Raw genomic sequence first — 27,139 nt, forward strand, 5'->3', positions numbered from 1 at the left:
GTGTCACCCAAAGACATGCTTAGATAATTTCTTTCACAGTGTTTATTCTAAAAAGAGAAGGCAGGCTTTTTCATGACAGGTGTTAAAATAGTATCAATACTTTTCTGTCTGTTATGCTATGTTCAGGGCTTTTTACAAGCAGACGCTTCGTCCACTACTGCAGTGGACATCACAAAGGTGGTGGCAAGCAAGGAAACAAAACAACCTCCTTGGAAGACCATCTACTGATGCTTCGGCTAAAGACATGGCAGAATCAACCTCATTGTTGTGATGTGGAACACATGACAAACCACAGACATCAACAAGGCATTTGTTTCACGTCACAATGAGGTTTGATTCTTCTGTCTTTAGGTGAAACATCACTAGATCACAATCTTCCAAGGAGTTTGTTTTGTCTCATCATTTGCCACCACCTGCACTGATGTCCACCACAGTAGTGGATGAAACATCTGCTTATAAAAATCCTCGAACACAGCATAACAGCCAGAAAAGTATGGATACTATTAATCATTTTTGTCGCACCACAGTCATTTTCTGCACACGAGGGCTAATTAGACCGAGACCTACAATTTATTGCCAATTCCAAATGACAGGCTTGTTTTTATACTCATCCAGAGGTTGGTGCGCTAACCCCTGGATGGGGGACTGACTCACTGTGGTAGCAATTTTTTCTGCAGATGTCACCGTTTCTGTTGTACCCTTATGTCAGGAAAGTTTTCTGACAAGGACCAACCAGGTATCGAACTCGCGACACCTCTAAACATCCTTTGGTACTTTAGGTGAGTATCTTATTGACCTGGGCTACAGCCCCCTGGATACTATTAATGCTTATTATGTTTAAAGATGGTCAGATTAGAATCTCAAATGTATATAAGTATAATCACAAAAAAAAAACCACTATGCATTCCATATTGTTTACACAGCATGTTACCTAGCATACAGTGTCAGGCATTGCTGCTTCACAAGCACAGAGTATATGCATACAGCATAGGTGCCAATTCCCAGACTTAAAAAATCTGTAGTTTATCTTGTGAAATATTTCACATACATTGATGACCGCTCACGCCCAGCCCATAGCTGTAATATTTCACATAGAAGAAAAGTCACACAAATAAAAGGAATAATTGGTTATGTTTTTAGTATTGCATGTGACCATATTACATGACACTGAGAATGTTTCCTTATTTTTCCGTCTCGATTTTTTGAAATAAAAATGTCCCATTTTTTCCATATTTTTAATGAAGCCTACTTGAATTTTTTTCCCCTTCACTGAAATCAAGGATTACAATTATTCTGTTATCCTATTAATGAAAATTATGACTATATAAATATTGTACCTTACATATTTAGAAATAGAAATGGATTACCTTTTGGGTTTGATAATACGATTAAATAATCGATGTTTAGGTGTACCCAAAATTCCAAAACAAACAGGCATTTCGGAACTATATGAAGTTCCTTTATCAGTAGCAGAAACAAAGAAGAAAGAAAATATTGAAAAAACTCCTTATAGCGGGAGTTACTTGCTGTTGTAGACAAGAGTCAAATTCAAAAATATACATATTTGCCATATTAAACTTTTTTCAGATAATTCATTTTAATCCCCTGAAATATTGCAGTGTCCTTTCATTTCCCGCCGTTGGTGATTTTTTTCGGTGATTTCAGCAATAATTCACAACTTATGGCATCATATTTGGTAACAATTGCTGATTTCCCATATCTGAAATTCTAACTTATATTTCTCTGACCTAACGTGGTCATCCTGGAATTGCAAAAGGAACTAAAAGAGTATTTTTTTTAGGGGTATTCAGTTTAAGTGAAGTGCAATTTAAGGATTTTCAGGAATTTTTGTATTCAGATATGAAAACTTTTGTTCTCGCCTGAAAGGTTTTAATAAGGCTAAAACATCAGAAGGCTTCAGAAGCATTGGCACCTATGCATACAGATACTGACATTTATTGGCTCAATTAAGATGGTATCGAAATAATTTGATACACCTAACACATTTAAAAACGAAACTGTATGATTAATAAAAATATTCTATTGCATTGAGATAAATGGTGAAAATTTTAAATTTTAAAAGGTTGAAGTTAATAGACTGATTCAACAATAGTAATATGTGGGAAAAAAAATCCAGAAAGCTTCAAGAGTCTTCCCCCCCCCCCCCCCGGAAAGTGTACTTCATAATTTTTCGTACATAATAAAGATATACGTCACATTTCAAAAATGGTTTTACTTGTGAATAAAAAAAGTTTAACAATACTGGTATCTCTGGGAAGGGCATCATACAGAGCATAGGGAATAAATTGGCCCAACAATTTTATCAAAGCACTGAGTTCCTTTCTGCCGCAACAATGCCTTGAACATTTTTTTTTCATTTTTTTGCATCTGAATGAATCACTACCTTGTCTATTTTATGTTCCAAAAACAATTCTGATCATCTTCAGGTTTTAGACCTTAAATGTGTAGCTTTGCACAGGGTCCTTTAAAAGTTCATTACTACAGTCAGTTTGAAGACAAATTCAGAATCACCTTTGCACATAAGGTGAGCTAGTTCTGTCCATTTTATATTTTGAATTTGCTGATATATGTCCCAATCAGCAGCAATAACTCTGTTATAGAGCACGTGTGGCTGTGATTTCGCTAATTTGTTAAGTTTTTTTATTTTATTTTTTACCTGGAAGTTTGTAACCCAGATTTTTTTTTTTCTTATAATTATAAAGGTAGTCGTATATATTTGGAAAATATTACTTTCTAATTACATTTTTGATTGGGTTGCTTTATTTTTGAAATATATGACATCCATATTTGTTATGGGCATCTTTTTCTCAGCCACCTCGCTGGGCATTTTGCCTGTTGTGGTGTTGTATTTGTATTTTATATGTGATTTTATGACCGTAAGACCCAGTATAAGTAGTACAATTCAAGTTAGATTTTTTTAATGATTTCTGAGGCTTTCTATATATATATATATATATATATATATATGTGTCAGTAACTATGAAAGAATTATCAGCTAAACAAAGAGAGCATTTAAGGGTTAAGCATCTATGGCCAAGACCACAAAAAACATCACACACAACATGAACCCAACCACTTTCAGATATAACTTCAGGCTTTCTTTACCATGACAAGTCTGGCCCATTTCATTTCTCATTGGATTGGGGTATCATACACATGATCTCCCAGTATCGCCTAAAGAGGCTGAGACACAGGTGATTCTCAGACTTTTGCCATTTGCAGCTCTTTTGCTCTAGTCATTTTTTGTTGCAGTGCACCCCAGAATATTCTGCAAAAAAGAACTTCAAAACATTAAACCGACACATATAAATCAAGCTTGCTGTGATGTCCATGACAAAGATTGGTGAAACCCTCTGACAAAAAAGCAGTGAAGCAAACATTGAGAACCACTGTCATACGCAATTAAACTGATAGCCAAGCAACTATATGTATAGCATTGTGCAGATGCATTTACAGTTCACATATTGTAAAGAGGAAAGGCATCTACAATTCCCCATTCCATGCAAAAGTTCATGGCAAACGATGGGGGAAAGGCATTTTTCAAGAATAGAAACTAGGTGGTATAAATTTACCCTTGTGTTATAGCTTAACTGCAATATAAAGGATACATTAAAATTTTTTTTTTTTAATCAATTCAATAAAATAACGAGGGATGATGATCATGATATATCTCGTTCCAAAATCTTGAGATTCTTCTACCAAACACCAAAAATGTGTGGGAACTGAAAATTGATTTGTTCCATAGCATACCATTCACTATGGGCTAACATATAACAATTTAAGGTGTAATACAGTCAACACTCGTTATAAAGCCCCCTCAAATGTTATAGTGAATATTCCATTATAATGACGGGTGGGATAAGTCCCAAATGTTTTTATATAATTATCCTATGTTTTCCTTTTGATATAACATCCGTTTTGACGAACATCTATTGTACAATATTATACGTAATATATATCGTCCTGGACCAGCCAGGCATTCAACAAAAAATAAAATCCTCGAAGAAAGTCATCCTAGATAGCATTCTTAAATGAGAATCAAAAAAATAACAGAAAATGACTAGAACAGAAAATACAAAAAAAAAAAACACATCGATAAATATCACTAATAAAGTTAACATATAAGTAACTGACCTAACATAAACGTAAAAACAGTTTTCACAAAGGAAACATCAACAAAAGCAAGATTTAAATATACATGTATATATTGGATTCTTTCATATTAAAATTTCAATTCAATTTATCGATAAACAAAAACGGATAAAACAATGACTCAAGACCAACATTGCAGTGCTTTTCTCAGATACATTTCACTGAGCAGGTGATTCAAAACTTAGTCATAGATAATCGAGAATCGTTAAATAAACAAATCGAAATCTGCATACCAACTCCCACCCAGCTGCAAAGCGATTTTGAAGAGAAAACATTGGAAAATTACCCCTCCCCAAAAAAAGTCACATTGTCCAGAGTCAAGAAAATGCCATGAATTTGATATTGCATCATTACAGACAATCAGAAAATTGGTTCCAAGAAATAAGGCAATTTTCTTGTTTTGAAACACTATCTTGAACACACAAATCTCAAGAGATTATCTCTTAGAGCTGAACATGTCTATCTCAAAACCTGTTAGGAAAATTGCGGCAAAGGATTTTTGAAGTTTAGAGGCTGTGTGTTCAAATAGAAGCAAAATACATTCTACATTAACTTAACCCTTTCCAACACATAAAAAGAGATCACTAACCCCCCCCCCTATGAAATGTCATATCATTGATAAACTCTAAAAATTTCCCACATTGATCTATTTCTGCCAATTTTTCCCATCAATAAGGGAACTTTCCTTTCAATAAATACAATTTACCATCACTATTTATGAATACTACAGTTGAATATTTACAACTATGATCCAAAATATGATTTAAACATTATTACTAGCCATTTCCAAGCAAAACAAATATTATAAAGCTCTCATATACTTCATTAAAAAACAAGAAATATACTTTTTTTGATAATTCACCCATATTACACATTTCATAACAATATCGATAGCATTCTATAACAAGTAAAATCCAGAATTTAAATGCTTCTACGTACAAGCTGAACAATTTGATTCAATAATCGATAACACTGCTCCACAAAAGAAAAATGTCATGTTCCCACAGAAATTTTACTGCCAATTTAAAAACTGGTGTTGGTTTTGCCAAATTGGCTTCAGTTTTTCAGATAATGCACCTCCTCCCCATTTCATTATAGTTTTAAGCCACTAATTTTTACATCAAATTTTTGCTTTCAATTTTTTATTTTCATATTTCATTCAACACATCACATTTGTATTAAAGTGAAAATTGAATCTGACAAAACCAATGCCAGGTTAGGAATCTGCACCCTAAAATCACTGAAATATCTTTGGGAACAAAAAATCAGCGTTGAGAAGTGTAATCATTCAATTAACTAAGAATATTTGCAGGTCAAGAAATCAGAAGACAAAATGTTCAGTATGTATTGGTTTAACGAGAGCTGCCTTAACACACCTATACACCTCTTTTTGAACATGAGGAACCCATAATGAACTTTCATAGCATTCAACACCAGTCATAATAGGCGTATTGGGACTCCCCAGTACGATTCTCTGCCTAGCGGAGCCCAGCGATGCTGTTAAGGTGAGTAAACATTAAGAAATATTAGGCAAAAATGTCATGATAGGGTTTTAAAATCATTCAAGCCAAAATCACTAGAATAATGCGTTGAGATAAAATGAGAAATGTGAATATATAAATGATATGCCTTGGGTCATGTTTAAATATTGCATTCTAGATAACAAACAAGCAATTACATACTGAGTATTTGCTTTGTGGCATAATGGAATTTCTCACATATTACTGAATAGAAGTTTGAAAGAGACAAAGGGGAAAACAGTTGCAGGAGCTGTGTCTTTTTCTGAGCCATTCGAAGAAGTAAAAATGTCCTATACACACAAAGGCTCATTTTGTTATTTTAGAGCCTTTAGAATCATATTAACAATAATTCTGGTATATATATATATTCACTTTCTATATATTCGAGATTCATCAAAACGACCAAAGTTACTTGCAAAAAAATACAAATGAAAACAAAAGATTTCTCTATAGTTAAGTATATACCATCACGCTACATTTTCAATTCTCAGAAAAAGTAAAAATCAAATGTTTACCGCAATAAGAATGAAAAGATATTTAATCTGCACCTACTAAAATATATATAAACTGCTTTCTACCCATCTATTTATAAAGCCCCCAAAAAGAATGGCTTCCTGTACAGTTTCTGGCAAAAGAAAAAAAACGCATCCATGTGCTCATAGAGAAAGAGGACAAATTATAGGATTGACAATATAGACACTTATCTCTTTGCTGTACAAGCTACAATTTAGATTTCTCAATGAATGTCTTGGTAAGAAATAAAAAAGTTTTGCTGTTATTTCAGAGACTTTGTAGTTTTTGCCTCTAATATTCTATCAATAAATAGGATCAGACTTCACCTACCAATTCCATTCTTCCCGTGACCGATTGCCCTACCATTTCGACTCATGATCTACTTGGCCCACCATTTTCATCTCTCTTCATGATCTTATGATCCTCCTGCTTTGACTCATGACCTATTTGGCCCCTAACCAAATGATTATCTTAACAGTTAACAGATCAGTTCTCAAATCTTGTTAATTTTCACTGGATTTATTCCATCTGTACAGTAGATGGTATACAGTCTTCGTTCTGACTCATGTGGGTCTCTGGAACCTAAGTTATTGGGAAAAAACCTGGGTAATTATCAAGTAAATGTATACTATGAAATGAAAAAATTTCAATGCACCCATTTCTGAAACCCTGGCTATTCAACACGCTATATGTGTGGTAATGACTTCACTGGCTACATGTGTACTTCTAATCTGTTCCCCATCTCTTACATCAAATATTTTTCCTGCCAAATTAAACAAATTTGAATCTTCATGGGGTAAAACAGAAATGCACCAGAGATTGCTTCGAATATTTTCAACAGTGTCATAATTACAATTTTATTGTAATCGATCAATGATCTTGATTATAAGCAAAATGAATGTCAACTCACGCAACAAACAAATCGAAGACCATACAGATTCTTAATGTAGTATGACATTGATGGACCAGTAAAAAAACCCCACTTCACATCTCTAAGACACATGCCATCTGCAATAGACAGCAGATGAAACTACCAATACTAGTTTGATTATTCAGATCATTCATAAATTCTATGATATCACCAAAAAACAGAATGATTTTTTTTCCTATCTCGGATCAGTTCCACACTACGGAATATGGCCATTGATTTCATCCTGAAACAGGTATCCCTATAGGTCATATACCTGATTAGAAGAATCAAAAAGGAAATGATTTCACAACAGATCTTAGAAGAGTATAAAACTTTTAGCATTTGCAAAAAAACTTAATTTACCAAATCTAGCTTTTAATTCAAAGAAGCCCATTTAATCTGATTAGCATCACTCACAAATATCCTATCCAGATAACTGAGAACCTCTAGTAAGCTCTGATCCACATATTATCATTCTATAGAATATTCTATTTAGCCCTAAAACTTCTTGCGATTCTGGGGCATTTGTTATTTTTATCATTGTAAGTTTGTACAGAAAGTGACAAGTTCATTCAAATAATTGCAAAAAATTAAACGTCACCATTAGCAATTTGTTCAATGAAAACACCTCACCGTATTTCTTCATAAAAAATAAATAAATTACGTAATACAATCTTTTCTCTCTATAGACTCAAAATATAGAAAGATGCTGTCCTGGCTAATATCCATAGACATTAATTTAAAAAATGATAATTTCCAGGGAACAACAGCGAAATCAAAATAAAATTTTTTAAAAAAAGACAAGGTTATGTTGTTTTCATAGTTTTCAATAGAACTACTGACTCTGTAGTGTGGCACCACGGTGGTCTGTCATGTAAGTTTTTTGTGCCGATTTCAATCCAGTAGTTTCACTGGCAGCGCTGTCACCAGGAGCATGCATCGCTAGAGGTACGCCACCCTCTGAGCTGTGAGGCTGGCTTCTTATTGGAGACGAGTGATTGCTGTCACCCCCGCTTTCGTAGTCCTCCTATTGAAAGCAAAATCATTAAGGTTAAAGAAGACAGAGACAAAGATTTGATATCACCCCAAAGGGGAAAGACATACAATTTAAGCCAATAGAAGAGAATACAGAGATCCTTATTTATACAATATAAATTCATTTCAAAATTAATTTCAGAAAAATTAGTTCAAGTAGAAAATATATCACTTCTGGATATGCAGACCTTGGTTAAGATGGGAAAGAACATGAGAAGAAAATCTGGTACAAATGTGACTGGCCGGGATGGACTAATATCCAAAAGTTTATACACTCGTCAGGGGGGGTGTGTATTTTAGATAATACTTACCAGAATCAATATTTTATATGAAAGCATCTGGCATGCGGTTACAAAAAAATTACATGCCTGTATCAGGCAATGGATCTGTCCAGCCAGGGATGGAAAAATTTGGGAAATACTGATCCATGCACATAGATCGTTTGATAAGTAAAGTAAACCTCTACAGCAGCGGTTGTCAACTTTTTTGACTCACGGAGCCCTTTTTAGTAAAAAAATTAAATGCCTAATTCTTAATTATTAATCAAAGTTACTGATTAATTTTTACTATTTGAAAATATTTATAATTATTATTTAAAAAAAAAAAAAATTTTTTAATTATTTTCCTCAAGCGGCCATGGAGCCCCAGGAGAGTTCATAAGGAGCCCCAACCTGTTGAGAACCGCTGCTCTACAGGATAGCAGCACGATAATTTCCAAATTATCGCAACATCACTCTTCAAAACCTGTCTCACAACAAGTTAGAACACAGAGAGCTTTGTGGTTTATTTATTTATTTTATTTTATATATTTTTTTGCATCATTCTAGGTTTGGGCTGCAGTAGTTATTTTGGAAATAAATGTGTTGTGCAGTGAAATTTTTTTTTAAATCCAAAATGGTCACAAGCTGCACAGATCAAAGCTGAATTGGAATAAGCTGTACCATCATTAAAGACCATCTATTTTTGAATCAAAAAATTTAAATGGGTCACACAACCACCAAAAAAGAGCATCTTGTGTCTCTGGTTTAGGCTTTCACCCTGGAAATCATTGAAAAATTCCACTGCATCATCAATGGAAGATTGAAGTTGTTTTGTGGCGGAGTTTTGCCAATGCTTGGCGTTGAAAGTGACTACACAGATTACGCACGCCAAGCAACCGGAAGAAAAACATACATACAGTTGTTGCATGTCAGTGTATATAACATAACATGGTGCCCGAGTGGCATGGTGGTAAGATGCTCGTCTACCATCGTGAAGGTTGTTGTCAGGGTCCTGGGTTCGAACCCAAGGGAGGAGGATATTGATAAGATATTTTCGCTAACGAACTCGAGGCGACCACCGATAGACAGCGCCTTCACTTCCAACCCATCTCACTAATGGCAGTAAATTGCACTATAGGGATATGGCCAGAGTTGGTGTTTGGTGAAGTAGTGTATATAACATGTTGATGTCTTTTCGTGTGTGAATTTTTGTAAATAAATTAATGTTTTGATTGTTGACAAATCGTCTTACAATTAGAGTAGAGTCAGATATGCATTATCAAATCAACTCAGTCAGCATCCCAAAGTTTAAAGCAGCTGATATTGTGGGCATCTCAATAGAATGAGTTCACAATATTCTCCATGAAAAATTGGAAATGAAAAAGCTTTGGTCATAACTGATCAAAAGCGAATGCAGAAGACATTTCAAAAGAAAATTTGTCAATATTGGCTCATAATCCCAAAGACATTCAGCCTCGGTTTTTGGCTGTGGGTGAAACACAGTTTTGCCACTGCACACCAGAGTCATTGAAGTGGGTAGAGTGTAGTGAAGCAGAACCAAAGAAAAATCAAAGGCTGTTTTGTCTGCTGGAAAAGTGATGGCCATAACTTTTAAGGATTTTCAAGGCAGTGCCTAAAAGATTACTTCCAGAAAGGTCAGGACAATATGAGAATGTCATTAATACTTTTGAGGAATTCGAAAGAACAGCTTTTTTTCTTTTCTTTCTTTCAAACTGAGCACAACTCAGATCTATCGCCCTGGGCAATTTACTACCTAGCGAGTTGTGCCGGAAGTATGTGTATACCTAATGGTCTGAGTGCGTATTTTAGTGGTGTTGTGTCTGATCTTTCAGTGCTACCACCTATAGTTCAGAAGTGAAGTGAGTGAATATTTGTATTGTTTGTAGGCCTGTTGCTCTCTGTAGCAATATTTTTCAATGGAGAGATCAGCTTGCATTCATGCATCTAAGTTGGAAATCACAGAAAACCAACTTTACCCGACCACCACTGTGGCAATGCTGGGGTTTGAACGTGAGACCTGGTGATGCGGGTCCATCACTCTGACCATTCGACCACCACAGTGGCCGAAAGAACAGCTGCAATTGAAACGGACAAGATTGGCACACAAATAAAGCTGTATTTAACTAAGATAATGCTCATACCACACATGCACTATTGTAATGGCCAAATTGCATGAATTAGACTTTGAACCGCTCTCATACACTGAATTTGACAGATTTGGCTCAATGTGACCTTTTCCTGTCCCTAAACTTGAAAGGTTGGCTTGGTGGAAATTTTGTTTTCATCAAATGAAGAGGCCATCACAGCTATAAATGACTACTATAAGAAGGGGGTTAGAGAAAACAATTTTCTAACGGGATAAAGAAATTTGAAAATCATTGGAGAAAGTGTGTGGGTTTGAAGGAGAAAATGTTCACAAATAAAACAGAACGTGTCCAAAAAAAACTTAACACACTTTTTATGTTATCAAACAACCCTCGTATATCCTGCTAAATCAATTGCAACACTGAATACAAGGAAAGACAGAATTTTCATCAAATGTTAATAACTGAAATAAAACTATTAATTTCACCTTAAGATTGCAATAATCGCCAGAATCTTCGGGAGGCCTCGGCTTGCATTTTCCACAGCAGAAATTGCAGCAACAGCAGAAGCAACAGCAAAGATAGCATCCAGTCACCAGACCACAGAATATGAATAGCGCCTAGAATAAAGGAGAAAAAAAAAAGTGATAACTTTCATCAAATTGCAACATTTTTCCACACAACATATTTAGAAGCTGCCGAGACAGGATTATGCGAGTGAGGCAAAAAAAGCCCATTTATGATACACAAAATATTCTACTCAACTTATCAACTTTTAACTCTAAGTGTTCAACTCAATCAAAAGAGAAATTCAGAACTGTCAAAAATTATTTTTTCTGAAAACACTTTCATTTTTTGCAAGTATGAATACAATGTCCTTTGATGATACAAAAACAATCCAACACAAACTACAAACAACTGAATACAAGAGTATGATCTCCCGAGGAACCTATGTTCGTCCAGGGCAGATCCATGAAAACAATACCAATGTTTTCTCGTGGCAATACATCATTCTATATACATGTATGTACACATGCACATACATATATATTGGTTTTCTTGCACGGTTTTTTAAGCATGTGGTTATTGGTTTCTCTGAAAACATTATATACGATTAATATTCGTATTTTCCACATGTTTTAATCAGAGTTCTATATTTTTTAAGCATTTTTAATTTTTTACGTATGAATCCAAAGTATTGTAAATTTTTGGTCTCAAATAGATTAATTTCTTTTTTATTATAGTTTTATGAGGAAAATTTATTCATTAAATTCTGAATACATCACAAAGAACAGGGGTTTAATAGTTTTTAATTAAAAAATTCTTCAGAGTATCTTACCTTGCACCAGCCACTGGTTAGAACGAAATAGGTGTTGACATTTTCTTCACCAAATTGCTCAGCTATGTAAAGACCTAAGGAACCGTAGTTGTCATAGATGTTTCGCTTCGTCAGATCACTGAGTATACTATGTGCTCTGTTTATATCCTTAAACTAATCCAAAATAACCAAGACAATTAGGCAAAGAGGAAAAATTAATAAGTACAAGCAATACATATTGCAACACTTCAACAGAAGCTATGAACTAAGATATTTGATGCTATATACCAAGTCACCAAGATCAAATCTGTTCAACAGTCGACCATAATAATATTCATGTCTCATCAACAGTCACCAAGTGTCATGGATGGCCTCTTGTTGCTTATCCCATAAAGGCAGGACTGTCTTAGCAACATCATGGGCACCTAAGCCAACTGATGTTCTGTGGTGCCCCCTACTAGACTGGAAATATCTGTCTACCGATTTCATTTGTACTCTTGAAAATAAAATAGCAATCACATTACCATGAGGTCCCTATGCACTTAAGGCTACAGGTTATGCCCAGGTATGCATAAAGACAGCCCTGCTTACAGGTTCACAATTTCATTTTGCAATTAATCCCACATACTACAGACTGCTCTAAGCTCAGTTCGTGAGATATACTTTGCACTGTCCATGTGCAATTTCTTGATCACAATATCATGGCACATGAACTAGAGGAGGAAGGGGTCTTCAACATTTAGTCTGTTACGCTGTTTGGTAATGTGTGTATTGTGAGTAGCTTAATGGCTAGCAAAGCCTTATTAAAATGCCAAATGTGACCTGCTCTGTGTCAACAGTTAGAGGCTGAACCAGAGGACTCGAGTACAAACAGACAAAGAACTCAAGTTCTTGTAAGCTTCTTGTACTACAGTTTCAATGCTATTTTCAGTTTTAGATAAATTTTCGTGATTACTTCGGCGATGCCATATCTAAAAAGGTGAAGTCAAGTCTGCATGAATTTTTTATTTACTACATTGTTTCTATTTCTTAACGTTTCAACTAATGCTATTTTCAGAAGAACCCATCTTGAAACCATCTTTCAAGTGTTGAATGCAGATAAGAGTAAATTTTGTTCTTGTATATACAGGGGGATTCATAACTCCCTTCAAGGTTTCGGAATGCTATATTGGGGAAACTATGACAAGTGCAGTGGAGGGGAGAATTGCACTGAATACAGAAACAATTCAAGTTTATTTACAGACCTTACAGGTGTTTGATGTTTAAATCCTTCTCACACAGCATACATCAATTCGATAGTCCAGTTTTGCCATACTCTTTCCAACATGGCACAATCCACGGTATAGATAGACAGCATATGTGATTCGTCCCTGCAGTTCTGCTAAATCAAGTGGCAAAGGGGAGTACGAACACAAGATCTTTGACATAGCCCCACATGGTGTTAAATCAGGTAAACAGAGAAGAGAGAGAACATCTTCGGACGCTTGTCTAATCCAACGATAAGGATATTCAGCGTTAAGATACTCGCTCACATTCCGCAGGAAATGAGGGGAAGCTCCATCTTGTTAAAAATGAAGTCATCGTGATGTTCCTGTAACTGTAGCATATCCAGGTACTCTACAATGGTAACAGTTTGTTCCATAAAAAAATGGCAGTATGTGGACCTCAGAGCAATTTAGCAAAGTCTAACACACAAAGAATTTTGTATGCCCATGAATGCCATTTTAATTTACTGACTGCTTTCAGTCGAATGCTTACTGTTATCTACCAGCGACTGCTGTTATAAAAAACTTGAATTGTTTTGCATTCAGTGCAAGGCTCCTCTCAGCTGCACTCTTTGTAGCTTCCCCGCTATAGCATTCCAAAACCCCAGAAGGAATTATGAATCACCCTGTGTATATATATCCACTTGCCCCCCCCCCCCCCCCCAGTAATCTCAGAATGAGTGTAATGGCTTGCTTGGCCGAAAAACAGATGTTTGAGAATGGATTGAGTTTTTGACATGACAAGCATCAAAAACTGGTTTAAATTATCAAAAACCTAAATGAATGCTTTTAGGTAATGTTTGGAACACAATAGGTATATATCATGAGAAACTCACTTTTTGCATATTACAATGTTTCATTTCAAACATTAATTTAATACAATAATAAATTAAGTTAAATACATTATTTAAAACAAAATATTATAATTTTTAATTTTTAGACATACAAAGTCTAGAAACTAACTCGGTATTAAAAGTCAAAAACTTGTTGTCAATGTTGTCAAATAGTTTTTTTAACATATGTTAACACTAGGAAAATGAATCGGGAGACTTATACCTAGAAAGACGGGCAGGGGTCTGTGTGTGGCCCTATTGCTTTTCCCGGTAATTTTTGAACATTTTAATACCCTACAGTATGGTATAATATTTTTATGACGAAATAGTTAGATTTAGATTTTTTCTGTTTTAGTTCTAGATTTTCATTTGAGTCGAATTTCATTCATCGAGTTGAATTGAGCTCAATTTTATTTGAGTTCATTTGACCTTGCTTATAACCAGGGTTGTTTGGTTTAAACCACGTTGGTTTAAACCATGGTTTGAACCAAGTGGTTTTTTTTAAAGAAACAAGTTCAGTTTTTTCAAAAAATCAAATAAAAGGGCCCTAAATATAATTTTTTTCCCTTGAAAAATATATTGGTTCATTATTAGCCAAAATTTTCTATTTTTACCCCATTTTATATCCTTGGGGTACATTCTGATGATATATCTTTAAATGACATAAGATTTTATAAGTGTTTTTTTTCAAAAAGTCTCATAAAAGTGACCAGAATATATATATTTTTTTCATATGAAGTTTCTTAGTTATTTAAAGTTATATACAAAAGCCAAAATTTTTCTCATTACAACATTTTCTAACCTTTTGCTACATTCGGATGCTCTATCTTTAGCAAATTCATGAATAAGGATTGCATCACACATCTAAATGTAAAGATGTATAATCTCACAGGTTTCTTTTCCCCCTAACAAAGAAGCAGTAACAGTAGTGACACCATCATGATAGGGGCAGGTGGTCCTATAATCCAATAGACATGAGCTGTCCTTTAAGGACAAAGACTAGTGTACTAGTAGTTACATTACCTCACATACATTTTCATTTTCTTTCCCATAAGAAGTAGCACATCTCCTACTATATATCTCCCAGTCTTAATATTCAATAGTTGTTTTTTTTATACTTTCATGGCAAGCCCAGTTAATCAAGGTTCTACTGTATAATAATAACAGATTTATGAAAAACAATCAGCTACATACAGGGTGATTATAATTTGAAGTTTTGATTCCAAAACTATTCAATAAGAACTACTGATCAGAATGACTTGAAAATTTGCATAGACACTCCTGAAGCAATAGAAATTTCTTTCACAAAAGGAAAAAAAGTACAAGTAGTGCAAAATGTGCAAGTAGATGATGCTGTACTTGGCCAGCAGAATAATCTATTTTGTGCAACCACATCATTTCGGCACTTCCACAGCATCAGTGTGTGAATAGAACTTCTATCAAGATGCACATTGCAATACCAGCAAAGCAGCTGCTGAAGACCCATTTTGACAGGATGCACCTTAACCCTTGCAACTTCTGGCTGTGGGGGTACCTCAAAATGTCAATAAACAGTGGTCAGAATGCAAACTTTGGTGAATTGCAATCTCCAGCACATCCCCTATATGTTAGAAGTTCCTCAGGAATATTAACGTGGGGGTGCGTTTGATTTAATAAAGCTGAATTGCAAGCACATCCGCATCATAACCATGGCATACTCTGATCTGTTGGAGAATTTTTGTGCTTTCAACCTCATAGCCAAAACACGGTGGACAACATATTTAACATTTCTTAAGTTGTAGTTATTTGTTTAATTACTTCGTTTTTTGTGATGTTTCTATGAATTATGAAATTGTGCAATGCTATAATTAAGTTATCATTTTGCCATGGCTGGCTATCGTTTCCATTCTGCGAGCAAATTTCCCACATGTTGGATGATGTCATTAATTTTACATTTTTAAGTATTTTTTCCCTTTTACCAAATAAAATTGAATTTTTTCAGGAATATTCATGTCAATTTTCAAGTCATTCTGACAATCATTCTTTTTTTACAGTGTTTTGAAATCAGAACCTTAGTTATAATCACCCTGTATATCGTAAATCATTGCTAATTAATCTGCATTATTTATGCTTCATTAAATACATTATATTCACCTAATTTTTATTATAGTTTTTGCAAAATAGCTTCCTAATTTAAGCATAATGAAAGTAACTGGAGAAAACACACATATATATATGATTAATAATAACATTAAAAGAATTTTCATTTTAATTAAATTGCAAAAGTTGGTTTTTGTTAAAATGTAAGAAATATTTATTGATTAGTCAATATGGGAATAGCGTTAATTACCATTAATAAACATTTTATTTTAATTATTAGAAGTTTCAATGATTTTTCAGAAATTTTATTGTTTTTAATGTTAATGTTATTTAAAACAAAAAACTGGTTTAAACCAAAAAACCTGCTTTTTGGTTTTTTCAAAAAACAGGTTTTTTTTTTACCAACCCTGCTTATAATATACACTTCTCAACATTTATGTTTACCCATTATCACCAACATTATGTTTGGTGATTTGGGAAGTGTATGTTATAACCAACATTTATGTTATAAGCAAGGTCTTGAAATTAGATTACAAAGCAGTTATGCAAAGCATGTAGCATAAAGTACATTATTGAGATTTCCCTGAATAAAATAAGCTTATGCAGTATGTAATTAAATTTAATATAGAATAAACATAGTTTTTTGCTGTTACCTCCCGAGTAATTTTGAAAATTTATTTTGGAACTGAAGTACATACAGGGCATACATACAGAATATATAGAATATGCATAAATTTAACTTAATTGATTTCACTAATATTATTCAAGTTTATGTTAATGGTTTCTATTCATCATTAATACAACAAATGAAAAATAGCAACTAATGTAGATGAATTTTACTTGTTATTAGTATATAAACATGCTTTCCAATAGGGATTTTTAAAGCTAAACATGGGATTTTTCCACTTTTACCAATCACAAAACATGTTTATCAATGTCATCTGCAAATGATCCAAAAGTTACAGAAAAGTAAACATTCAATAATTTGAAAAGCATATTTCACATAGTTTTCACAGAAATACATAAAGACAAAATCTCTTTGAATAACACATAATTTTATTGCAGGAATAGTTATATTTTTCCTAACAGGTGGCACTTTTTATAGTTATACACCATTACAGTGCTTATGTAATTACAGTAAAACCCTTCTTTTGTGGCAAAAAAAAATTGTCCGTAAAAGAAGGGTGGCTGTATCAGAGGAGGCTCCTGTATTAATTGCATTATATAGTATTAACAGTAACTGAAATAGTTCTTTATTTGAATATAAATGAAATTCTGATAATATGAGACGTGCTTAAAGTCAGGAAAATACATTACATTATTGCATAGATACAAAATTAAAATTACAAAAGAAATATTATACAAAGTTTGCATACTAAATTAACATCTTTTGGAAAAACTGATTGGTCACAGTGGGTTTTGCTGAGTATTTCAACTCCTTCAAAATATATTTTAAGCTTCGAGACTAAATTCAATGACTTTCCATCATTGATTAAATACATTTTCCTGTAAACGCAATGATTTGAATTCATTTGCAAGAGCACAAACTCCAATTTTATGTTTTTCACTGTATTTAAGACATAAATTTTTTCTCTTAGTGATAATTATACTAGAGCTGGCCATATTAAACAGCGAAGAATAATGTAAAATATAAGAGCACAATCAGTAACACATGATTTCAGATTCTAAACAGACAGAGGTACCAAACATCAACAAACTGCAAGCCAAAAAGTGGATCAAATATCAGAATCTATGCTGTCATCTAGTGAACATAATTTGAACCAAAACTGAAGCTATTGGTGTCCGTACAGGGGTTTTAGTCCAATGGAACAAACGATGAAAATGGCGTCTGTGACCGCATCTGAGGGGTGACTGTTAAGAGAGAAGGTTTTTACTGTATTTACAGTTAATGTAATTATTTGAACAATAATTTTTTTTGCAAAATTCCCACATCCCTTCTGTGAAAAAAACAAAGACATCATCTGCATACAATACATTTTGCACAAATAAGTTTTTCGGCTTCATTTTTTTCTAAATTTTTTTTTGCAGTATGTTATATCCCAATTATTTTTAGGTTAGGACATTGTTTCAAGTATATTATATATTCACAGTAGGTTTTAAGTGAGGTATGTAATAACAGAGGTAAAAATATATGGAAGTGAATGGGCCAAAAATCGGGGATTACAAAACCATATGCAGGGTATGTTATAAGTAGGGCTCAGATTTTTATGGTCACATATTTTTTTTATGGTGCATCATATTTTGAACATTTTTGAGCGATCAGTCATGTTTTGGGAATTTTCAAGCAATAGATCAATTTTTTTTTTGGTCATTTATCACCGCAAATTTTATTCTGTAGGTGTTTTGTTCAGTGATATAATTTGAATATACAATGAATTCGTCTTTTTGGAAAAAAAAAATTGCATTCCTTGTAGCAGTAGCCCCTTATTAGTTCTCTGAGGATCCTCAGGCTAGATTTTTTTAATTTACACAAATACCAACTATGTATACACAACATCTATACAATATGCAAACATATATAACACAATTTTGACCTCAAGGGACTCCTTGAGGGATGGAAATTTACATCCATATTTTTATGGGCATCTTTTTCTCAGCCACCTCGTTGGGCGTTTTGCCTGTTGTGGCGTTGTATTTGTATTTGTATGAATGTCCTTTCAGCAGGTCTATAAGGGTTTCTCTATATTATTTCAGCAACAGCCTATATATATTGTATTTCTGAAACAAAGAAATTTTACATACAGATGAGTTATATTGTATTATTGTTGTAATATAGATTCTAGACTGGTATTCCTGGTAAATATGAAGATATTGTTATTGGATCTTATGTTATTATTTGCACGATTGATTTTATAGTACAGATTCATTATTTTTGGAGCGGTATATCTATAACTCTTTTGGAATAACTTTGGAATAACGTTTCATTTGTTTTTGGCACTTGATATAAATTATTTAATCTAGATGAACTTCTGTTTTGTTTCTTTTCTAACCATTTATTGCTTAAAAATGAATATTTTATAAGCCAATATATGTAGTTTTGTCTTATAGTTAGCGTATGACATTAATTTCTTTGACATTAATTTTTTTCTTTATGACATTTGATTTCTTCAGGAAGAAGGAACCTTTGAATGGAATGCCAAGCATGTATGAATGATTTTGACACTACTAAACCAGACATGCATCTCATCCACATTCCTCTGTGAAACTTCTAATGAATCGGTACATGTTGAAATGTGTGTGTATGTACAGTAAACCTTCCGTAAAATTTGTTTTTGTGTAATGCTTGTTATGTGTAGTGCTGCCATCTGCAATCCTCAAAACCTTTGTGTTCAATGCATTTTCATCATACCTAAGCATTCAAGGGATTCTTGTCAGGAGGGCAGACTTGGTTTTGTTGTCGCTCCCTGTCACTGTTAAACTCAGAAGCCTATAATAATGGAATTTTTTTTGTATTATGCTTTAATGTAAAACTCATTTATTCAATTTTTCTTTTATTTTCAACCCTAAAATTGCCACTCCTTCAAGTTAAGTAGTAGCCGCCTCCCTCCCTGTAATTCTGGGGATCCGTTATGTATCAATTCGTTAGAAATTCAATAGAGAAATGTGTACGAGGTGCGTGTACGGTACTGGCTGATGCGAAGATAAATACAAGAAAGAAAATGGCTTTGCAGGGGATCAAACCCACGTCCTATCACTTGCCGGGTGAGCACCTAGACCATTAAACTAGAAAGCCAGCGAATCCTCTTTTCTTAGAGATCGTGTGTGATGAACACGATCTGGGACTGTACATGGACAGCCAGACATAACTCAGGCCAAACCTCACATTGCTGACCATGCCACCAAATGGTGACTTATCCTATACGTCTGTCACACAGAAAAGTAATTCTTCAATTTAATGTATTTTAATGCCTTAATGCCCAGATAGAAGACCTGGGAGGGTCGTGAAAATACCAAGTTTTTTGTATTCAAAGTGGACTAGTCAGAATTTCGGTCACTTTCCCTCTCCCCACCCTTTCTCCACGAGTTTCTATTCATTCCACCCTTTGCATTGACATTCACTCTTTCATTACAATGGATTTTCGGGAGATAATTTGTCTACTGAAAACACCCCTTTCCTCACAGTATTATATCTTTGTAAAATGCATTAAGTACCCTTATCTTTCTATAAATGAAGACTGGTATACATGTGTGTGAGTGCAAGGAGATGTGATCCATACAGGTCTATTGTGTGAAAGGGTCTACTGGTCAGTACCCGTGTGTACAGCAGCAATTTCGTCTGGTGTCCTACAAGTAGTCATCTATCACCCTTAGCCTTACTATGATTTCGCCAACTGTGCGTCAATGTTGGTTTTCATAGATATCGCCCACACAAAAATTTTAATATTTAATTCTGTAAGACTAACTTTTGTGTTAAACTTTTTTTTGTTTGTATGATATATCAGAAACAAAAGGTAACCATAAATTAATGTGATGATGTTCGTGGAATGTTTCATGAATGCGGGTATAAAAATAAAATAAATTCTATTGCAATTCAGTAAATGCAAATGATGTTCACTGTTGCATCATACCATGCCCCAAAACTTACGACAGAGGTAATTTTTTGAGGAAAAAGTATATAGTCAGTCTCGATTTGGATCAACCCTTTCAAAAGCAGACTTTTGTTTTGTACTCATTCAGAATAATACGTAAGCAGGGGAAAAAAAGAGGGTGGGGGAAGAGTTGTATCGCTTTTGCATACTTTTAATGGAACGGTGGGTGGGTGGAGGATTGAATAATTATTTCAGAGCAACCAATGCACAAAAATATGAAACTTGAAAATAAAATTATTTGAATTTGAATGAGAAAATATTTGGATTCAACATTAGCTAAGAGTGGAACATAAGTACATTTTCATTCACTTCCAAAAAAATCAAATACTTCCGATAGAGTCAACAACAATGGTGTATTTACAGAGGACTAAGTGGAGCCCAGGGATGGCAAATTTAATATTTTGGTGGTTAAGAACAATAATGTTATAACGAAACATTTGAATAGACCGTAGGTGGCAAAGCCATAAGAGGACAGGCAATAGCATCAAACATTTCTGTTAACTAAGCTCACTCACACACACATAGATTCTTAATCGAACTATGTTGACACATTTTTCGCCATAGCATCAATTTTATACTGAGTTTTTTTAGGCCACTATACTGAGTTTTTTTTATATTCTATAGATTGGGGGAGGAGGGGGTTTCAAACCACTGTGGTGGCTTTCCTGAGCTTCCACAAATTTCTTGCGCATTTCTGAGCTTCTGTACATCTCAGCATAATGGTAAGGGGGGGGGGGGGAGTTATTTCTTATTTAACAGTCAGTAATTCTATTATTCAATCACTTTTACCACACTTCTGAAATACTAGTTGCCCCCCAACCATTTTTATTTTTTACTTCTGTCCTGCCATCTGAAAAATGCTTTATTTCTATCAGTACGGTACTTGGGAAAAAAACTTATTAGAAAGCAATTTTTTAACAATTTTGTAGACTCGCCGGATCTATTTCTCCAGGGGCTTTCAAAGAGTGAGAAATAAGGAGGTCAGTCAAGCATAAGTCAAGGCTCTTGATTATTGAACTTAGAATCACCGGAATTTTTTTGTTGGTATCAGGAGAGACAGGGCAACAACTTTCTAATTGGGTTTTGGAGCTCTTGGGTACTCTGTGAAAAGCTAATTTTTTTTTTTTCATATTTATAACTATATAACCAATAAGGCCAATTACTATAACTATACAACCAATAAGACCGTACAAAAACACAAGATATCGAGATCGCCGCTCTAGAAAAAAATTGAGAGCGATGAAACCCCCAAAGAATTCGCGTTTTGATGCAAACGGAATGAGAGCTAAAAGCAAAAGAGATGACTGAAGACGCTACAAAGCAACAATCGAAGTGAGCCACTACCCAAATTCTTCTGCTATTGTTGTAAGCGTCCATGTATTTAGGTAGTATATGCCAAGCCAATTTTTCTTGAAATTCGCCTGTATAAAAACCTTATTTATCTCCTTATACGTATGTCTATTATTCACTTTGTGTACGTGAATTCTTCAGTCAAGCGGATCAGAGGCTCGAAATATGAGGGACAAGTGGTGTTTATCGACATCTATTATCATGTTCTTATCACTAATTTTAAGCTCGGCAGGGTGCGGAAACCAGAACTTTCTAAAAGTACTAAATCCATGAAAATAACATGGTCTTTTTTTCAGTTTTAATGATTTTTATTTTACTTTTTTTGGGAGAAACTTTTCATTTTCTTGGTGTGCGTATGTTTTGCTAAAAAACGCAAACATAGACAAACAGCGAAAAAAAATTACAAAATGCTCCAAACTTCAGTAGTTGAAACCATTTGAAATTGAGGAAAGTTAATAAACAATGAACAACAATGATGCTCAAAATCAATATTTTTTTTTTTTTTTTTAAATTCAACATTGATTCCTTCGGTTTCTAATGGGACTGATATATATAATAGCTGCATCTAAATCTACACATATATCGAGTAGAAAAAAATTACCTTTTGAGTGAGACAATATACCATGGAAAAACCTAAGTTCTCTTATTATTTTGGGCCAAACTAAGTTGGTTTCCCCTTGGTATATCATATATATAAATAGTGTTTCATAAAAAAAATTTCCCAAGGAAATAAAATTGTGAGGTCTATTCTAGGGAGATAGTAACTGAAATATGAATCAGCAAGACGGCAATGTTTAGAAAAAAAATTGATGCCTTGTGAAATAATTATTACAACATCTAGACCAGTGTTCCCAACCTTGATGCTGGAGGGACGTGGCCCCACCCTGTAGTGAAAAACAGTGCAACAATATTAAATTAATTTAGTTTATTATATTTCCATTAGTCTGAAATTCTTCGATCAGAGAAATGATGGCAAGTAAAGTTTTTCCACACCGTGTCAAATGAATTGAGCCCAGTTAGTACGGTGTCATGATGAATCTGAGTGTTTTATTAGTGTTATAAACATTAATGATATAAAAAACAATGGAAATGCACGTATTTATGAAGGTGTAGTTTTGCATATACGCATGTTTCTATGAAACTGTGTGAGGGAAATAAAATTTTTCCCGTTTTTTGGAAAAATAACATTAACAAAACGGAACGATATACAGAATTTGCGATAAATCTTCCTTCAGACCTGCATAAGCAACTTGTTGTTTCCGTTTTTTCGGTTAATAATGTCTTATGTGTTTTTCCAAGTATTTTTTTTTTACTGCAGAAATAAATCACACCTGTTAAGTATATTTAATAAAATTTATCTTCAATTTAAATAGTTTTACTCTCGGGTTATAAACTGTTCATACCGATTTAAAATTATTTCAGCACATGAGAAAAAATTTAGTATCAGAAGGAAAGAAAAATTGTGCAAGTGATTTTATATTCTGGTTATTTTCTAATGTCTTTTCGAAAAAGGTTGTCAACACCGCGAAAAAATAATTCAACCTCCACTCTAATTTTCGTTTTGTACAGTATTGTTATGAACAAAAATAAACCTTCACTTCCTTCTATGGAAGACAGTAACTTTACTTGGATATAATCAGTTCATTCTAAAGGAACATTCTAGTACATCAGCTTTTAAAATCCCATTGATAGGGCATTGCAGTTGTCTTTTCCGTTCCCGCCTCTGACAAGAGCTTTCATCTTCTTCCCCGTTGGTGACAAATGCCCACCAAAACATACCCATACCCCCTAGCTGGATCAACTTGAAGCGATTACAGGCATTAACCTACTTGGCCGACTTCGGGCGATCTGGGCATTATAGAGTTAAGACCTTAAGTGGACCGTAATATAATTTTTTACTCATCTCTATAATATCTCGTGGCACCCCAGCCGATATCTCGGCACCCTAGGGTGCCAGAGCACACCGGTTGGGAAACACTGCCCTATCCAGTAATATTTTTTGCAAAGTAGTTTTTTTTAATATTTCTTAGAAGAAAACGAACAATAGCAGGTTTTTTTTCAATATTTGGCATTGCATCTCATAAAGTTCAGCGTAATTCTAGAATGTACTATTAGTTATTGTGCATAAGGTAGGCGTTTTTCATTTGAATTTGGTCTGAGAATTTCAATTAAAAAGGTAAACTGATGAATTTTTTGTTCATTTTTTTTTAACTTAATAAGAAACAACTGAAAAAAAAAAAGATGAAATAATGGAAAAATTATAAGGTCATATTTTCATGTTTTTTTAGTCATAAATGCTTGCATATTTTTAAGTCAAAAATCTGAGCCCTAGTTATAAGTGTATTTAACTGTATATAAATTAAATAATAATTAGAAATATAAAATAATCATAGTGGTAACCAACTTTTTCTGCAGCAGATGGATCACTAGGGTTTTTATCTGGATGAAACTTCAAAGCCAACTAGAAGGAAAACGTAAAAAAAATTAGAGAATACATATTAAAAAAGTCAAATAAATCATACAATTCTTTAATAATTACATTTTGTGAATATATTTACCTTTCTATATGTTTTCTTGATTTCATCAGGGGTTGCCGTTTTGGGCAAACCAAGCATGAGATACAACGAATCCCCGGAAGTCCTAAAAAAATAAAATTTCATCCAATTAACAAAAAAATTCTGAATACATTGGGTTAATTTTTTTTAAAATTGAATATAACAGAAGATATTCCTGTGTATTAGAGTAAAAAGTTAAAAACATAATAATTCAGCTCAAGGGGAGGGGAAGGGCCATTTCAACAAGTTCAGCAATTTTTATTCACAAAATATTGGGAGACTCTTTTTAACTTCCGTAACAAACGAGATGAAATATTCAAGGTAAAAAAATCCAGACTGAATAAAAATTATTAATGGCACAGGAAAAGAAGGCTACTGACCTACCTATTGAGACATCACAGTGTTTAACAATGATGGAGACTGATGTATCTACCTTTCTTCATCAAAAATAGCCTACTGATAGGACAGGAATATCTTAATGCAAGAGCATGTCACAGGGTCCCTTGGTCATGAGTGACTCTGTGGTAACATTTAATTGCAATCAACATCAATTGTGGCAAGCTTGTAGGAAGCCCCAGTGGCTCAAGATGCTCTTGCACGTGGGATGGACCCTTTATTCCCCAAGTGTTCATGCATTTTTTCTACGTTGCTCGCTCTTCAAGAATTTGTCACCATTACTTAAAATATGTTTTACTAGCTTTCAAATTATCAAACAATTTTTTTTTTTTTTTTTTTTTTTTTTTTGCAATAAAAAATCTAATGAGTTCAATAATTCCTTGAACGATGGATAATTGCCACAATGTCTAAAACTCAAGATATCACTGAAGATATATTTGACTTCTGAAAAAGAAAAATCAAACTACATCAAGATATAAAAAAAACTGGTTGTTATGCAGCGATATTTTTGGAAAGAAAAATTCACCGCTGCCTCTACAGACTTGAACCCCCTTCCCCACTTTTCGCATTCTGGAAGAGTGTGATATCACTATGATATAAAAAAAGACAATATTTCTTTCTTGGAACATACCACATAAGCGTGGTCAATGCCAACGTGGCAATTTTTTTTTATGCTAAAATTGGCCACCCTGATAGCTGAATTGCCTCTCTGCTTGTTTTGTCAACCCTTTATGAACCACATTAATTAACTGCATACTTCGTTAATTCAATTTTTGTGTACAATTTCTTCGTAGTTTTCTGCATTTTCCCACATATTTTGATTGTTGCACATTACATATTAGATTGATTTCATGTAATAAATTACATTTTTTGTGTAATTGTATCTGTTCTTTGTAGGCCATCTTGAATTGCCCTATTACTTGGAATGTTAATTGATTACTTAGCATGAAAAAAAAGGTGGATAAGTTTGCGGTGACCACGCTTATGGACCCCAGAGCCTCCTGTGAACGAAACAAATTTTATTTCCAAAAATCACCATCTCTACATAACAGCTAGTCTTCTGTATATCTTATATTAACAAATATACATAGAGGATAACTTTCTCACAAATTGTATTGCTTTTAATGCTACCGTACAACCTATGCAAGTTGGCCACCTAGGGTGGAATAACTTTCTGATCAACTCACAGATATCTGGTCCTGTGCAATCCCATATTTTTTAACATAGTTAAAGCCTTGACTATAGTTAAAGCCTTGACTACAGTAAAAGCTTCCATATCCGGCAGAATTTACATGTGAATACTCAAAACTACGTATCAGCTGAAAGACTGGTAAGACGTCGGGGATAAAAAAAAATAGTCAATAATTTGTAAGCTAATTTTGTTCGATTTATGAACATGTATATGTTAATTTATCAAGTTTTTTAGCCATGCATTAGCTTGAAATACTCATTTCAGACCTAATACAGCTCTACACAGATATTTAATCGGATCCAAAATGTGAGTTTTGCCCCACTTTATTCAGGCTAAGAATTTACTGTACCATGAAAGTGCAGTTTATCAACCAAATATTTATGTTAAATAGTTAATATTCAGTTAAATAAAAACATTTTTCAGAGATCAATCTACTCGAATTTCAACGTAGATTCAAGCATATGGATGGAAAAACAGCTGAGCTCACCCCACCCACCTCTTAATGATTCATGATGCATATACATTGTTCAATTATCACTATTTGAGTAAAATTATAAAATAGTTGATAGTCAATATGAACAATTATTTATTTTTTTTTACACAAAAATTATATTTGAAATGTTTATAATCGTCAATATAATGCAGGACCCAAGCACGAATGCAAATTCAAGGTGGAAGGAAATTCCATAGATCGTCTATATTGAATAATTATTGAAGCTGTCTATGAATAATGACATCATTATTGATCATGTGAAACAGTAATAAAATTAATAATGTATTTTATTATGACAATGTTAAAAAATGGACTCACGATAATTTCCTCGCAGCAGCGGCCATCTTTCCTCAACCACGTTCAATTCAATTTAAAAAGGAGTTTCTCTTCAATTATATCATGCAGTTGGATGATTATTGGATTACTGTGTCAATTAATTGTCCTCTAAACGGGATTATGTGTTTGTGACAGCATGAAGAAAACATCAACATCTCACTGCCGACATTTCTGTGACGTCACTCGTTACGTCACG

At 33.8% G+C, this 27,139-nt stretch overlaps 1 protein-coding gene across 1 annotated transcript; it reads right to left on the reverse strand.

Moving 5' to 3' along the window:
* Positions 1 to 4,208: 4,208 nt before the first annotated feature.
* Positions 4,209 to 27,139, reverse strand: LOC149083470 (dnaJ homolog subfamily C member 5-like). Its single transcript, XM_089233985.1, has 6 exons — positions 26,926 to 27,139; positions 24,530 to 24,611; positions 24,376 to 24,432; positions 11,856 to 12,008; positions 11,005 to 11,136; positions 4,209 to 8,143 (listed from the first exon to the last, which is right to left on the reverse strand). The coding sequence occupies exons 1-6, from the start codon at positions 26,949 to 26,951 to the stop codon at positions 7,952 to 7,954; spliced, it is 642 nt and encodes a 213-aa protein (XP_089090111.1). The 5' UTR covers positions 26,952 to 27,139; the 3' UTR covers positions 4,209 to 7,951.

Source organism: Pholcus phalangioides, unplaced genomic scaffold, assembly GCF_987345545.1.
Source record: "Pholcus phalangioides strain wild (caught in Gottingen) unplaced genomic scaffold, Ppha-v1.0 ptg000008l_1, whole genome shotgun sequence".
Lineage (NCBI taxonomy): Eukaryota > Metazoa > Arthropoda > Arachnida > Araneae > Pholcidae > Pholcus > Pholcus phalangioides.